The 17,534-nt window shown below is 53.0% G+C and overlaps 1 protein-coding gene across 5 annotated transcripts in view; it reads right to left on the minus strand.

The window, feature by feature from the left end:
- Nucleotides 1–12,760: 12,760 nt before the first annotated feature.
- Nucleotides 12,761–17,534, minus strand: part of TMEM119 (transmembrane protein 119) — a 25,776-nt gene continuing 21,002 nt past the window's right edge. For all 5 annotated transcript variants that reach the window (XM_023198042.2, XM_023197841.2, XM_023197962.2 and 2 more), the window contains one exon: nt 12,761–15,308. In XM_023198042.2, the coding sequence (XP_023053810.2) occupies nt 14,443–15,308 (866 nt within the window). In that variant the 3' untranslated portion in view covers nt 12,761–14,442. The remainder of the gene's footprint in view (nt 15,309–17,534) is intronic.

The raw sequence follows: 17,534 nt of genomic DNA on the forward strand, positions 1-17,534 counted from the left end.
TATACAATAACACAGGAGATGCTCCTTATACAGTAACAACACAGGAGGTGCTCCTTATACAATAATAACACAGGAGGCGCTCCTGCTACAATAACACAGGAGATGCTCCTTATACAGTAACAACACAGGAGGTGCTCCTTATGCAATAATAACACAGGAGGTGCTCCTTATACAATAACAACACAGGAGGCGCTCCTTATACAATACAGGACATGCTCCTTATAGAATGATAGGGGGTGCTCCTAATACAGTAACAGCACATGGGGTGCTCTTTACACAATGGCAGCACAGGGTGATGCTCCTGAAACTCTCTTGTTTGCCCCAGGCCCTCAGCCATAGTCAGGGACCTGGAGAAAGCTCAGAGGCAAGAGATCCCTTTCTAATTCCCTGGGCAAATCTCTCTCCCTCTCTGTATATGCCGTTTTCTCTGCAAACCTAAGGGACTGCATGTGATGAACCATATTTCCTTCCAGCTCAAACAAAAAGATTCCACAGACTTGGATAACTTCTCCTTTTAGCCAATAACCAACTCATGCCAGAACATGATTCATCTCTGCTGATTCTGCCTAGCAACCAGGCCTTCTCCCCACATCCCAGATCAACTCTTCCGCAAGAAAAATTCCTCGCCCACCACACACCCGCCCAGCCCCCAGCGTCCCGGAGAGGAATGCAAGGCTTCAAGATCCCCTCCTCGCCTGTCTGCCAGCAGCATTTTAACTCAACCTCAGAATGTCTCCGGCTCTGTCTGGAACAACTGGGGGAAGCTGTGCCCCTCCTGGGATTAGTACAGGAAACAGCAGCAGAAGTGAGCCTGGCAAAAGCGCTGACCCAGCATGTGGAGATCATTTCTATTCTGATGCCTCACCCTCCTCTTCTGCTCGGTTCCTCAGGCCTCTTACAGTGTCTGTATTTGAGGGAGGGAGGAAGAAATGGGGCAAGTGAAAGAGAGGAAGGGAGGTTCCACGCTTGAGACAAAACCAGCTTGTTCAGATTGCCTGAGGGTGTTTTTATCCAGTTTCCCACAGTGAGGAAAAAAACTGTATCATCATTTTAGTAGGTCTGGATAAACATTTGATCAGCTTCAATACCCATTTGTGACAAAATTTTGGCAATCTAGGAAGAGAAAGGAATGTCCTTAACTTGATACGGGACATTGACAAGAAAACATCTTGCCCACTACAGCAAACATCTTGCCCACTGGCAAACCTTTGGAAGCATTCCCATTAAGATCAGGAACAAGGAAGGGTGCTCACAACTACCACCACAGTAACCACTATCACCACCTCCACTATCATCACCATCACCATGACTACCTATACCACCACCAACGTCGCCATCACCATCACCACCACCACTACCACCATCACCTCCACCACCACCATCACCACCACCACCTCCACCACGATGACCACCACCACCACCACAACCACCTCCATCACCACCACCATCACCACCATCATCACCACCACCATTTCCACTACCATCATCATCACCACCACCACAACCACCGCCACCATCACCACCACCACCATCACCACCACCACCATCATCACCACCACAACCACTACCACCACCACCTCCTTCTCCACCTCCACGACCACCACCTGTTTCACCTTCATCATCACCACCATAACTTCTACCACCACCACCTCCACCATTACCACTTCTACCACCATTATGACCACCACCTCCACCACCATCACCATCACCATCATCACTATGTCCACCAACATTACAACCATTTCCACTGTCACCTCCTCCACCACCACCATCACAACCACCTCCTTCACCACCTCCACCATTGCCTCCACCACCACCACTTCCTTCACCATCATCTCACCACCACCTCTTCCTCCACCTTCACCATCACCTCTAGCATCACCAACACCACCACCACCACCACCACCACCATTAACACCATTACCACAAGACCACCATGACCACCTCTTCCACCATTACCATCTACACCACCACTGCTATCACAACCACCATCTCCACCTCCACCTCTACTACCAACACTTCTGCCATCACCATCACCACCACCTCCATCATCACCTCCACCATCACCACCTCCACAACCACCATCATTACTATCTCCACCTCCACTACCACTGTCTCCCTCGCCTTCATCATCACTACGTCCACCTCCACCACCACCACAACCAGCACTCGATTGAATTAGACGTTTTAGTGATTATAATAAGGCACATAAAAATACAAATGAAGTGAAGAGTATAGAAAGGAAGTGGTAAATCTTCCTTTCTGTGGATGCTTCGATCATCTACCTAGAGACCATTATTGAATGAGCACTGGACAGAGTCAGGTGACCTGGACTAGAGACTGGCCTTGGCCATGACCTTTCTGGGCAACTTGAGTCTCAGTTTCCCATCCATAGCTTGAGTGGAGGGACTAGAACAACTGTCTGCAAACTATGCTTCACTGAGCCTGAGGCCCCTATGGGGGCAAAGGGAAGTGAGCCTGGGTATCCCATCCCCTTTCAAGGGTTTAGCTCTACTTTCATTTGACTTACACGTTAGGATTCCCTTATTTGAACAAAGGGTTCTGTGCCTCAAAAAAGTTGAAAATCACTGGATACACAACCAATGCAAGTATAGACCACAGACAGAAACAGGTAATTCACTGGGGAGAAGCCAGAGAAGCCAGAGCTCCATAAGAGAAAGGCCCCTGGCCGGGTGTGGTGGCTCACGCCCATAATCCCAGCACCTTGGGTGGCCAAGACAGGAGGATCACTTGAGCTCAGGAGTTTGAGACCAGTCTGGGTAACATAGCAAGACCCCCATCTCTACTAAAAAGAAAAAAGTATTAGCCAAGCATGATGGCATGCATCTGTGGTCCCAGCTACTCCGAGGGAGGCTGAGATGAGAGGATCACTTGGGCCTGGGGATTGAGGTTGCAGTAAGCTGTGATAGCACCACTGCACTCCAACCTGGGGTGACAGAGCAAGGCCCTATCTCAAACAAACAAACAAAAAGAGTCAAAGCCCTGAACCTCTCACTGGACGAGATGACTGTTTCTTCAACCCCCCTACACTGACGGGCACATGGGTGCTTTGCTTTTTTTTTTTCACTTATTCTTTTTTTTTTTTTTTTTTTTAAGATGGAGGCTTGCGCTGTTGCCCAGGTTGGAGTGCGGTGGTGTGATCTCAGTTCACTGCAGCCTCCACCTCCCAGGTTCAAGAGATTCTCCTCCCTCAGCCTCCCAAGTAGCCGGGATTACAGGGTCCTGCCACCACACCCGTCTAATTATTATATTCTTAGTAGAAATGGGGTTTCAACATGTTGGCCAAGCTGGTCTTGAACTCCTGACCTCAAGTGATCCTCTCACCTTGGCCTCGCAGAGTGCTGGGATAGCAGGAGAGAGCCACTGCACCCAGCCTAGCCCTTTCTTTTCACTTATTCTGAACAACACTGGCATGAACATCCTTGTGTGCCCATCTTAGCATCCAAGCACAAGTATTTTTGCAGGCAAGTTCCAGAAAAGAATTTCTGGGTCAAAAGGCAGCACATTGACAACACTAGGTGGATGCAGCCATGTGACTCTCCAAGAAAGACCATCCCAGTCTGCTCCAAACCAGACAGCACAAAGAATCAGATCTGAACAAGGACAAGATGTTCTTATCTTATGAGAGGTCATGGGAAGAATTCAAGAGTGTTTCTAACTGGCTCCTCAATAGCTGGCCCAGTCCTCCAGCCAGAGCTCTGCTGCAGGCCAGAATGTGGGGAAACCGGCCTTTGGCCCACCCTGCTTGACTTAGGCTATATAGCAGAAAGAACTTCCGGAGAGTGAGGGGTTGTGAGATCGTGGAGAAAGGACCAAAGGAACTAGGTTTCTCCTAGGAGTCTCTTAAAATAGTGGATGGGCAGAGGAGTTGATCTCTCTGGGATGGATTAAAGTGAGGAAATAGTCCAGTTTCTCCTGAGACTTTGTGCAAGAATTGAGTGATTTTTTTTTTTTTAAGATAGGGTCCCACTCTGTTGTCAGGCTAGAGTGCAGTGGCACCATCACAGCTCACTGCAGCCTCAACTTCCCGGGCTCAAGTGATTCTCCCACCTCAGCCTACTGACTAACGGGACTACAGGCATGCGCTACCATGCCCAGCTAATTTTTGTATTTTTTATAGAGATGGGGTCTTGTCACGTTGCCCAGGGTGGGCTCGAACTCCTGGACTCAAGCAATCTGCCTGCCTCAGCCTCTCAAAGTGCTGGGATTACAGGCCTGAGCCATGATGCCTGGCCCAATTCTTTTTACTTAGGGAAAAATGCCACCCTGTATCTCCTTTTCCTCCAGCACTAACCATAATACTGCCCTGGAACACAGGGTTTGGGACTCATCAGCTCCCTGAAATCCAGCACAAGCCTCATTCTTCCCTTTCTCTGTCCAGCTGTGGTCCAGAAAGGGCAAGCAACCTGCCCCAGGTGGCACAGCCAGGGAGGGGGCAGGGCCAGACCTCCACCCTGGGGCTCCCAACCGAGGGCCAGGACCTGCCCAGGGACCCCGCCCACCCCCCACCTCCATGTGGGATTCTGGAGAGCCCCAGGGCTGCGGTCCTGGACTCCAGACTCGGTGGACACTCAGCACCTCCCGCATGCAGCGCCTGGAGCAGGAGTAAGAGTATGAGTCCAGCAGGCCTGGCGTGGTCATGCACCAGCCACGAGCCCCCAGCCAGGCCACTTCAGCTGCCGTGGGCTTCCCGCACTGTAAGATGGGGATAAACAGCAGCCTATTGGGTCATCCTTCACGGGGCTAGGATGCTACGCGACCCACCAGCTTGGGTTCTCCTCCCGGGCTGGGTGCGCACATGTGCAGTTTGTGAACTGACAAGAAGGGCTCAGCCCAGCGGAGGCGTTTGTGGTCAAAGCCTCCGGGCGGACCTCAAGGGACGCAGTCTCCGGCAGCTGTGAAGACATCTGCTGCTGCCGACTGAGCTGTGGGGCCACTCAGACGTTGGATACATTAGCCGTGGGCCCCATCCCCCATTCATTCATTCATGCATACATGCATACATTCATTCATTCATGGGATTGCAGCCACGATGGAGCAGTGGTTACTGCTACAGGGTCCAACAACCCCAAAAGGTTCAAAGCTGGGCGCAGGCACTTTCTGGCTGTGTGACCTTGGGCATGCCACTTCACCTCTCTGAGCTTCCGCACCTTCCTCTGTAGAAGGTGGATAACAGCGGTGCTTCCCACAGCTTTGTGAGGACCCGAGGTATAGAAACTGCTTAGTGCCATGCCTGGTGCACAGAAGTGATAGAAGTGATAGAAATCCTAATGGTGAGATTTAAACGCTGAGGAAGGACAGAGGCAGGAGGTATGGGGGTCGAGGGGGTTTCCCTGAGCCCCTCATATCACAGCCACCCTCTGGAGGTAGGAGCAGAGGAGATATCCAACACATTTGATGCCACACATCCCCTGCATCCCCTCTGCTCCTCGTTTGAGAGCCCAGCCTTGAAGAGGGCATAGCATTCCCTTCTCAACATTTATTGAGCACCTACTGGGTACCTAGCTCCACACTGGACTCTAAGCAGCAGGGCTCAGAGGAGGAGCCACCAGTCTCACCGATCAGAACTGCCCGAGGGAGGCAGCGTGCTAGTTAGAGCTTCCTGAGGGCAGGGCCAGCAGGGATCATCGGAACTGCCCTCATTCCATCCTGGGCCCTGGGCCACACACCCCACCAGCATTTTCTCCTCGGGGCCCCCAACAGGGCAGGACCTCAGGACCAGGTGAAGTCCTGTGGCTCCAAGAGGAGGCCCAAGTTGCTCCACATCACAGCCTGGATGTGGAACTCAAAGGCTGGGATTTGAACCCAAGTCTCCTGGGAGGTGAGTCAGACACCTTGCGCTCTTCCCCCACTGGGCCTGGAGGACGTTGCTACCTAAGGTGCATGCTGACAAGTTTATATAGATGGGAACAAAACAGAGAGAAGGAGGATGTTCCAGGTCACCTGGTCATTAACCCAGCTGGATCCCTCTTCTCTTTCTGCCCAGAAATAACCCTGGCGCCTGCCCCAGACCAGCCGTAGCCTCTGGGCTCCCCCACACTTGTCACCTGCTGCATCTCCAGCTACACTGGCCCAGACAACATCTAAGCTGCACCCCAGAGGAAGACAGGGAACAGCTGAGGCATGACCCCTCACCTCACTCGATGAGCAGCCCCTGCAGAGGCATGCATGGATTGGAGGGCTTTTTTACCACCCAGAGGGTAGAGGGAACCTGTCTCTTCTCCGGCCACATCCTTCACCCCTCCCTGGGGTCTGCAGGTCTTCCCTGGCTCCTGGCCCTGCTCTGGCGTCTCCAACACTTCCACTGCCCTCCCCCCTATGAAAAGATGTTAAGACTGTAAAGTTTCAAGCATCTGAGAATACTGATCTTATGATTCTGAAGCTTCTAAACTAGACCTGGAAAGAAAAGGTGACTCTAGAACAGCCGGCTGTTTAGAGATAGAAGTTTCCCCCTTTGCCCTTCTGCGGGCACTGCACTTCACAGTTCACAGCTAACCACAGCTTCCATTCCCACAGGGAGCCCATTCCAAGCATTTTAAGTAAATGAACTCAAATCTCACCTCACCTACACTCCAAGGTAGGTACCACCATTATGGCCATTTCACAGATCGGGAAATGCAGGCCCATAGGGGTTAAGTGACTTCTCCAGGGGAGACGGTAGAACGAGGATTCCAGCCTAGGGCATCTGAAACCCTGCACCCCTAACCACCACACACACTTCTGGGGACATTTGTAAAGTGCACACATATTTCTTAGCCTCACTGTATTCTGCGGGGAGAGGAGAGGCAGGGCAGGGGCTGTGGCCCCAGTGCCCTTCTACCTCCCTCTGCCCTTTGCTGTCTGTAATCTTTGCCCCCTGTGATCCCCGGAGGGAGAAGAAAAAGAATGCAATGCCCATCCCTCCTCTTCCCCCTCCAGCTCTGCCGGTTGGGCCTGACTCCCCAAACGCTAAGGGAGAGGCTGCAGGTGGTCACCCCCAAGTCTGGACTCTCCAGCCTCCCAGGGCACCCCCAGGTGTCACTACAGAGCCCCAGTGGGTGGTAGACATCCCAGGGGCCTCTGGCATCAGTGTCCCTGGCCAGAGTGGATTTAAAAGCAGGGCTGTTATTTGCTTTGCAGCTGCTGCCATAAACCCTGGACGCCCCTGGGGAGAGGGAGCAGCTGCCGGGAAACCTCCCGGGCCCTGGAGCCATCACCAAATCCCTGCTGCTATTTCTGAGCAGCCAAAGGAATTCTGAAATTAAAACCTCCTGAAAAAATGGCAATTCCTCGTCCCACTCCAGACAGATGAAGATACTTCTCCCAAAATAGATGAAGAACCAAGGAGGAAGCAGTGCAGAGCTGGACGCAGCTCAAGACTTGCCACAAGAGACCTGATTCCTGCCCAGCTCTGCCCCACCCGAGCCCTGTCTGGTTCTCACATGCCCACCTATAAAATAAAGGGCTGGGATCTTCAACTTTAGTACATCAGAATCACCTGCAGACCTAAAACAGCACTCGGGGGTCCAAGTGATGCTGACGCCCTCTGAACCTTAGAAGTTTCCCTAAAGTCACTTTCAGCTCTCACATCCCCACTCTTTAAGGTTCAACACTCCAACTACTGGCTGTGTGATGTTGGATGAGTCACCTGACCCCTCTGAGCCTCCACTGAGCCTCCATTCTTGTCATCTGTATAATGGAGAGAAAGAATGATCAGCTCATCTTGAAGGTTGTAAGGAAAAACATCAAATAACATTAGTAGTTCATAGCAACTTTCTTTGTAATATCCCCAAACTGGAAACCATCCAAATGTCCATTAGCAGGTGAATGGATAAATAAATTGTGGTACATCCATACGACAGAATGCTACTCAGCAATGAAAAGGAGTGAGATATTGATACATACAAAAATATGAATACATCTCAAAACATTTATGCAGAGTGAAAGAAGCCAGGCAGAAAAGACAACACACATTGTATGTTTCCGTTTGTAGAAAATTCCAGAAAAATTAAAACCATTCATAGTGACAGAAAGCAAATCAATAGTTGCCTGGTCATTAGGGGAGGGAGGAAGGATGAGAAGGAAGAGTAAGGAAGGATTATGAAGGGGTACCAAGGAACTTCTGAAGGTGATGGAATGTTCATGTTCATTATTTTGATTGTGATGACAGTTCTAGTGTAAACACATGTCAAAAATCATCAAAATGTACCCTTTGTTGTTGTTGTTGTTTGTTTTTGAGATGTAGTCTCACTCTGTCACCAGGCTGGAGCACAGTGGCGCGATTTCGACTCACTGCAACCTCCGCCTCCTGGGTTCAAGGGATTCTCCTGCCCCACCCTCTTGAGTAGCTGGGACTATAGGCATGCACCACCACGCACAGCTGATTTTTGTATTTTAGTAGAGACAGAGTTTCACCATGTTGGCCAGGATGGTCTCGATCTCCTGACCTCGTGATCCACCTGCCTCGGCCTCCCAAAGTGCTGGGATTACAGGCGTGAGCCACCGCGCCCAGTTGGGGTTTTTTGTTTGTTTCTTTTTTGTTTTTGTTTTTGTTTTTTGTTTTTTTGAGACAAGGTCTTGCTCTGTCACCCATGCTGGAGGTGCAGTGGTGCAGTCACAGCTCACTGCAGCCTCAACTTCCTGGACTCAAATGATCCTCCCATCTCAGCCTCCCAAGTAGTTGGGACTACACACCACCACAATGCAAGCTAATTTTTGAGTTTTTTTTTTTTTTTTTTTTTTTGTAGAGACGGCGTTTCACCATGTTGCCCAGGCTAGTCTCAAACTCCAGGTCTCAAGGGATCCTCACACCTCAGCCTCCCAAATCACTGGCATTACAGGCATAGCCATCAGCATCTGGCCATGGTTAATTTAATTTTTCTTTTTTTTTTTTTTGGTAGTGATGGGGTTGGGTGGCGGTCTCACTACATTGCCAGGCTGGTCTCGAATGCCTGGCCTCAAGTGATCCTCCTGCTTTGACCTCCCAAGGTGCTGGGATTACAGGCATGAGCCACTGGGCCTGGCCAAATTGTACACTTTAAATATATGCATTTTATTCTGTGTCAGTTAACCCTCTGTAAAGCTGTAAAAAATATTATTGGCAAAGCACCAGCCATGTGCATAATAGCCCTTTTACAAATGGCAGCTATTTCTGTTATTAATCACTGTAGCTGCATCTAGATCATTCTTTGATTAATTTTCATCTGTTCCACTAGAATACAACTTCCGGTCCATTTTGCTAACACTGTGTTCCCAATACCCGGCACATAGTAGGTGCTTATGAAATAGTCATGGTTGGAAATCAGAGAAGCTATGAACTTGCTACTTTCTCCTGGGCCACCTCAGAACCCAGAAGGTTAATTAATCCCAACAGGAGTAGATTGGATGATTCTAGGCCTGTGTGAATGAGAACCAGGACAGGCGTGACCCACAGTCAACACCCCCGGGAGAAGGACAGGGGAGGCTGAAAAAGGGATGCAGGACCAATGATGAAACACACACCCCACTGCACCGATAGTGGAGGGCTTGGCCTTCAGATCATAGATACGTTCTAAAATGAGGCAGCTGAATAGCCTTGAGGAACTAGACAGACCTGGGTTCGAATCCCAGCTTTGCTGGGCTGTGTGACCTCAGGAAAGTCACTGCAAGTCTCTGAGCTTCAATTTCTTCATCTGTGCAATATGGGTACTGATATTGCTCAGCTCTCTGTGGGGAATGCAGTGAGGGTTAAATATGGTTAGGGATGTATGGTACATTGATTCATATGACCTCCTTTGGCCTTACACACTTGTACATATACACACACAGAACCCCTACTGTGTGCCAGGAACCATGCCAAGCACAAGAGAGGCAGTCGTGGGCCAACCCCCAGGCCTCTCTCCTTGTGGACTTTGCATCTTGGCAGTAACAATTGCTCAGCTGTATCCTCAGAGACTCTGATGTCATTGGTCTAGGTGGGGTCTGGGAGCCAGTATTTTAATTTTTTAATTTTTTAATGTTAATGGGGTCTCACCATGTTACCCAGACTGGTCTCAAAATCATGAGCCCAAGCAATCCTCCTGCCTCAACTTTCCGAAGTACTAGAATTACAGACATGAGCCAGCATACCCTGCCTAGATGTCAACTTTTTTTTGAGACAGAGTCTCTGTCACTGAGGCTGGAGTGCAGTGGTGCGATTATGGCTCACTGCAGCCTCAACCTCCTGGGCTCAGTCAATCCTCCTAACTTAGCCTCCCAAATAGCTGGGATCAAAGGTGCCCACCACCACTCCTGGATATAAATTATTATTACTATTTTAAAGACAGAGTCTCCCTATGTTGCCCAGGCTGGTCTCGAACTCCTGGTACAAGTGATCCTCCCGTCTTGGCCTCCCAAAGTACTGGGATTATAGGTGTGAGCCACCTAGCACCTGGCTAGGAGCCAGCATTTTGTTAAACTCCCAGGTCATCCCGACGTGTAGGTGAAGACCTCTGCCACCTGGGATAGGGTCATTCCGTCTTTACGCACGTGAAAACGGAGGTCCAGAGAGGTGAGGCGACTTGCCCAAGGCTCCACAGCTAAGAAAGAGTGGAGCTGGGACTGAACCCCAGACAAGGTGACCATGGGACCAGAACCACCTTAAACATCACAAGAGGGTTAAAGACTATGTGCCCAGCAGAGATGTGCCCACTGCCCGATCTCGCTCTCACCTTCGACTTGATCCCAGCCAGGGAATGCCCAGCACTCCTGGGTTGATCAGAGCAGAACAAGGGGCTGGGAAGGAGTCCCGCTTCCAACCAGTGGCCCTTTAGCACCCCCAGCACCCACACAGTTGACCAGAATCCCCCATCTCTACCCTGAGCTGGGGTTGAGGCCTTGGGGTAGTTTTGCTGCTCCTCCCCCTCCCCCTTTAGAATGACAGCAGGCCTGGCTCGGGCACAGACTCACAGGCTGGGGGCAGCTGTGCCGTTTTACAAGCCCAGACACAGTGGGGGACTGTTCAGGCCCTGGCAGACTCCTCAGCCCCTGAGAACAGCGGAACCCTCTCCCCCAGCCTCAAACCCAAATCTCCCCCAATCCTGTTTACCCCCTGGCAACTACCATCTCCCTCTATGGCTCAGTGTTCACTGGTGCCCAGTCAGATGTGTGCCCATAAAATGCCCCTTCTAGGTAACCCCATAGCAGATGTAAGAGCAGATGGGAGTGGCTTTAAGCAGGAGAGGAGCCCTGCTGTCTCCTTCCCAAGAGATTCATTCATTCGTTCATTCATTCATTCATTCTTCAAAGAAGCGTTAGAGCCCAGTGGAGAATTCAGACGCTGGGATCAGATTGCTGGGCTGGAATCCTGGCTCTGGGACCTGGGCAGCCGCCATCATCACCTCTCTGGGCCTCAGTTTCCACATCTGTGACATGAGAATAATAACAGTGCCCACCTCAGAGGGCTGCAAGTCTCAACGAGTTAATGATGCCAAGTACTGAGAGCAGGGCCTGGCACATAACAGGGGCTCATTAATTGGAAGCCATTATTATCACTGAGCCAAGGGACTGTGGAAGGAGGGCGGGTGGAAGCTATCAGGGAAGGCTCCCAGGAGGAAGGGACATCTAGGCCAGAAGCTAAAGGATAAGGGGGAGTTAGCAAGGTGGCAGGGAGTTGGGAGGGGTGGAAAGGTGTCATAGGCAGAAGGAATAGCCCCTGTAAAAGCTCAGAGGTGAACTGCTCTGGTGCTCGGGACACCTCCTTCATCCACCCCCCACCAACCTTGGGGTTCACAGGCTATGGCTGAGGTCACGAACTCCATGTCCCCTAGAGGGTCCTGCTGAGCCTTAGTGGAAGGCTGCAGACTGGAGCCGCTGATCGGGGAGCTCACCCCCGCCTGCTCCCCCAGGATCTCTAACGACTGCTTCTGTTTTACTAGATTTTTGTGTATTCAAGTGAAGCTTCATGCACTTCCCAGTCACAACACCTAAGACATCTGGGAACAAGCAGAAATCACAGCCTGTGACACCCAGAGAAGTTGAACGATTTGGTCAGAGCCACGCAGCACACACAGGTATTCCTCTTCCACCCTCCCGCTGTTCTTGGCAGGCCTGGCTGGGCTGAGAAAGGGAGGGCCCTTCCCCACTGAGTGAGACAGAGGCCATTGTGTGTTATGAAACCCAAACCTCAGGGGCCCCCTCCGGGTGGAGCTGGGGTCGGTGGAGGGGAGGGGCTGCAGGGGATGGCCCACTGCCCCCCAACCCCAGGGACCCAGCACATGCTCCCAGCCCCAGCCACATCTGGATTCCAGCTGGCAGCTCCTGAGGCCCAGGGTGCGGGGAAGAAGTCGCTGCAGGAACTTGCCATCAAAGACCAAGAGGAGGTTGGCGGGTGGGGAGACAAAAGGCAGAGGCCGACTGCAGGGCCAGGGCTGCCTCCTACCCCCGATCCCAGCCAAGGGTGCGGTGAGGGGGGCATTGTCCATGAGACCCGTCCCGGTCCTCAACCACCTGCAGGGGAGACGGAGAGGTGAGTGACTCTCCCATGGCCACAGTAAGTGCAGAGCTGGGCCTGGAACCTGGGTCTGCGTGGCCACCAGTCCCGCGCTGGTGCTCCACCCCTGGGGACATGAGTTCCAGCCCATTCCTCAGGAGCACTGGTCTTTCCTTTCTTTCCCACATCAATCTGTCCCTTCAGCCTCCAGGGCTGGGTGGATGTGTCTCCCCAGAAAGCTGTCCCCATCCCCATGCAAGAGCCCCTCCCCAGCAGGCTCATGCCCCCCAGCCCCCAGAAAACCGTTGAGACTTCAGGCCAGAATAAAGGTTTATTGTGCTGGTGCATTATATCTCAGCACCCGGAGAGCTGTGCAGAGGCTGGGGGAGCCCCAGATGGAGGGATGAGGGAGAGGACCTCCCGCCAGAGCCCCCCTGAAGCAGGACGGAGCCCAGGCTCCCTGTCGAGGACTGACAAATATTGTGGACACAGGCTGCCAGACAATGTGTGAGCGACGGGAGGTGGCCAGAGCCCCCCTGCTCCAGGCTGGGAGTCAGAAACCTTCCCCCAGCCCCTCGGACTCCCCCAGGGCGGAAGTCCATTCAAACACAGGCCCCCAGCTTCTAGGCTGCTTTGGAGGCCAGATAGGAAGAGTTCCATTCATTCACCCCATCCCAGCAGCAGTAGTGGGATGAGAAGCTCACCCCCAGGGAGGGGGTGCTTGGGGAGGGCTTGAGAGGGTTTAAATGCCCTACACCCCACATCCCTAATCCTGGACCAACCAGAAACAGGGGGCACCTTCAGGAAAATTAAAAGCAGTATTTTCCAGAGTGGGTGCTGCAGGATTTTACCCTGTAGCTGTTTTTAAAAGCAGTTTGGGCCAGGTGGTTCGCGCCTGTAATCCCAGCACTTTGGGAGGCCGAGGCAGGTGGATCACCTGAAGGTCAGGAGTTCCAGACCAGCCTGGCCAACATGGTGAAGCCCCGTCTCTACTAAAAACACAAAAATTAGCCGGGCGTAGTGGTGGGCACCTGTAATCCCAGCTACTGAGGCAGGAGAATCGCTTGAACCTGGGAGGTGGAGGTTGCAGTGAGCCAAGATTGCACCACTGCACTCCAGTCTCGGTGACAGAGCGAGACTCCGTCTCAAAAAAAAAAAAAAAAAAAAAAAAAAAAAATCTTGTTTCCGAAGAGTGCCTCAGGGAATCTAGTTTGGGAAATGCTCATTTAGGGACCTGTTGTAGTGTGTGCAGGGGTCCTCTCCCAGAAGTGTCCTAATTAACCACACCCACTTCTGCTGCTGGAGCTCTGAGCACAGGCAGAATAACACTAAAATATTCAGGATTGAAAAGACACAAGAGGGGGACCATTTGCAGTTCCAAAATATTGCTTCACGCCAGGCTGCATGTTGCCTTACGAACGCTGGGCACCTTAGCGTCTCTCATCCAAATTCTTCCAAAACTCCCACTTATTCTTTGCTCCCTTGATGGAAAAGCAGTGATGTTTGCCCCAGGAATGACCTGTGACATGATTCCCAGTTGATGTGGCTGATATAGTGGACTGTTTTTTGTTTTTGTGGAGATGGGGGTCTCGCAATGTTGCCAGGGCTGGTTTTGAACTCCTGGTCTCAAGCGACGTCTGGACTTGGCCTCCCAAAATGCTGGGATTACAGGCGTGAACCTCCGCACCCAGCCTCGAGGGATGTTTTATCCTGGCTGTCACAGGGACACATGCCCTCCCTCACCTTGTCAGGGGAGCTGTGCTTTAGGATGTAGCCCTTTGAGGCTGCAGAGGTGAAGGATGATGGCACTTGGTGAGATTCCTCCAGGGGACCGGCATTTCTGCCTGCTGTAGAATCAGCACATGCTGGGATTGGCACCACAAGGTGGCCAAGGAGGGAGTGTCAGGAAGCAGTCAGGGCTGAAGGTCTTTTCATGCCCAGGGAGGTGACCACTTGGGGCCCCGACAGTCAGGGCTGGCAGCCTGGGAGGACTATCAGACACTAGGGTGGACGCTGCTGCAGGCACAGGGACTTTCAGGGGGATGCACTGGTCCCTGGGCTTCCTCGGCTAACAAGAGAGACCCTTCCAGCTCCCCTTGGCCCTCACCGGCCACCAGAGCCCCCTCAGGCACCCCTGAACAAAGCTCCTCCTGCGCCTCTGGTGTCTCCACTGGGACCCCATGTCCCTGGACTTCCTGGTCCCCCTCCTGGCTGCCCTTCTCCTCTTCCTCCGCCCCCCTGCCCTCCACCATCCTGGCTCCCTCCCCACCACCCAGTGCTGCCCTGGTGGGGGACTTGAGGTTCTGGGTGGCGGCCAAGATGTCGGCCTGGAGCTGCCGGGATGAATCCAGGGCTTCCTCGGGCCGGCTGTCGGGGGCTCTGTCGGGGACCTCACTGAAGGCCCGGGGGCCCCCGGCCCGGTCACTCTGGTCCACGTACTTCTTCTTGGGGAAGGACGATGGGTAATAGGCCGAGGCCTTGTGCTTCTGCCGGGTGATGACCGCGGCACAGACGATGAACATCAGCAGAAAGGCCAGGGAGCCCACCACAGCAATCAGCATCACGTACTGCCGGAAGAAGTCCACGATCCCATCCAGGAAGTTGGTGGGGGGTGACGGGCCCCCCAGGCGTGTGGGCTGGGGCCCCATTGATGTGGGGCTGAGGGCCGGGGTCCAGGGTGGCGGGAGGCTCGGGGAGGAGGCCGACGAGCCCTCGGCCTCCCCACTACCTGCCATGTCCTCCAGGAACGCGGCCTTCAGGGGCACAGAGCGGGTGTCGGTAGCGGGCACAGACCCCAGGAGCAGCAACAGAGCGATAAGGAGGCTGGGGGCTGCCGCCGAAACCATGGTGCCCCCAGGACCTGTGAGACAGGAGGGAGGAGAGAAGTCATGGCGGGACTCTAGAGTGTCAGGATTCAGAAACAGGCTCACCAGCCCCCAGGAGGAACAGGGAGCATGAAACACCTTCCTGCAAGTCCCTTCCATTCCCGGGGCCTGAGCCCCGCTGGTTCAGGTGTGGGGTACAGATGTGCTCCCCCGCTTCCCTGGAGGTCCCGGAGGGCAGAGGCTGAATCTTATTCATCTTGGCCTCCTCAGGGTTTGGCCCCATATCTGGTATACAGTAAGTGCTCAATAAACATACCCCGACTGACTTGGCTGAATTAATAATGATAACTTACACTTCCATGGCTTTATGTGTCAGCCACTATTGTAAGTTTCTTACATGGAATTTCTCAATGAATCCTGATCACTGCCCAGTGTGGGAGGTTCTGTGATTAGGCCCATTTTGCAGATGAAAACACTGAGGCTGAGAGGGACATGGTGACTTGCCAGGGAAGAGCTGGGTCTGGATCCAAGCAGAAAGGGAGAAATGATGGCAGGGCGGAGTAAGTGAGAAACCGAGTGAGTGACTGAGGTTGCTGAGTGATACCTCACCCCCTACCCACAACCCTGGGACCCTTCCCTCCAGCCCCCAGCCCCTCCGTGGTCCCGTTCCCCTCAGGGTCCCGACCCCATGCACTGGGCAGCCAAAGTGGCTCCACACAGTCACATCCTGGTGGTTCAGGGGCTTCCTCAAACCTTCCCCCAGCCCAGCTCTACCTTATTCTGCAAAAGATTCCTAGCTGGGTGAGCACAGTGGCTCACACCTATAATCCCAGGACTTTGGGAGGCTGAGGTGGGCTGATCACCTGAGGTCAGGAGTTTGAGACCAGCCTGGCCAACATGGTGAAACCCCATCTCTACTAAAAATACAAAAATCAGCCGGGCATGGTGTCGTGCCCCTGTAATCCCACCTACTCAGGAGGCGAGGCAGGAAAATCACTTGAACCCTGGAGGCGGATACAGTGAGCCGAGATTGCGCCACTGCACACTCCAGCATGGGTGACAGAGCGAGAACCTATCTCAAGAAAAAAAAAAAAGAAAAAAGATTCCTAGGGTTTGAAGCCTCCAGGTCTCTGAGCTAGGCAGTGGTCATGGATGCCAGGGGCATGCATGGACAGCCCCCTCTGGCTGCCCTCACCCCCAGGCTCCAAGCAGGAGTCAGGATGGGCCCCAGGGTGGAGAAGTCCTGGTTCCCAAGACAAAGCTGAGCTGTGGATGCGCCCCACCCCCACTAGATGGGAACCACATGAGCCAGGGGCCTCCCTGCCCTGATGGAAGGCTGCTCCCGGGTGAACCCCAAGACCCCACCTGGCCCAGACAGCCCAGCTGATGAATTAATTCCTCATAGCCAGAGTTGACAGAGGAGCTGAGTTTCAAAACACTAACTCTCCCAGCCAGTGTGAGCTGGGGGCTCCCAGCTGCTCAGACAAACCCAGGCACAATTCACTGTGCTGTCCTCTGAGAACCCCTGCCCGGCCCAGCAGAGGGCTCAGGTCCCGGAAGCTGGCTTGGGTCTAGAAGCTCCAACACAGAAAAGCCTTAGGATCTCCTGTCCTGGGGCCTGAGGGGACTGAGGTGGAGAGACAGAGGCCCAGAGAAGGCAAAGGGCAGGTCTGGGGTCACACAGCAAGTTCCAGGCTGGAGGAGGAAGTCAGATTCCCAAGGCCTTGGCTGTGGTCACATCTCCAGCACCTGGGCCTCAGAACCTGCTTGGTGAAGCAGAGGATGCTACCTTCCCCACAAGTACCGTGAGGATTCCGAAGGTGAGGTAGGAACCAGAGTGGGCCATTTAGGGGCTTGTTCCAGGTCACCTGAGGCTTCTCCATGACACGGCTTTCATTGAAATTAATTGCATCAGCTGGGTGTGGTGGCTCATGCCTGTAATCCCAGCACTTTGGGAGGCTAAGGTGGGAGGATCACCTGAACTCAGGAGTTCAAGACCAGCCTGGTCAACATGCAAAATTCTGTCTCTACTAAAAACACCAAAATTTAGCCAGGCATAGTGGCGCACACTTGTGGTCCCAGGTACCGAGGAGGCTGAGGTGGGAGAATCGCCTGAGCCCGGGAAGTTGAGGCTGCAGTGAGCGGAGTTGGCGCTGCACTCTAGCCTAAGTGACAGAGCAAGAACCTGTCTCAAAAAAGAAAGAAGGAAGGAAGGAAGGAAGGAAGGAAGGAAGGAAGGAAGGAAGGAAGGAAGGAAGGAA

Source organism: Piliocolobus tephrosceles, chromosome 10 (genome assembly GCF_002776525.5).
Source record: "Piliocolobus tephrosceles isolate RC106 chromosome 10, ASM277652v3, whole genome shotgun sequence".
NCBI lineage: Eukaryota > Metazoa > Chordata > Mammalia > Primates > Cercopithecidae > Piliocolobus > Piliocolobus tephrosceles.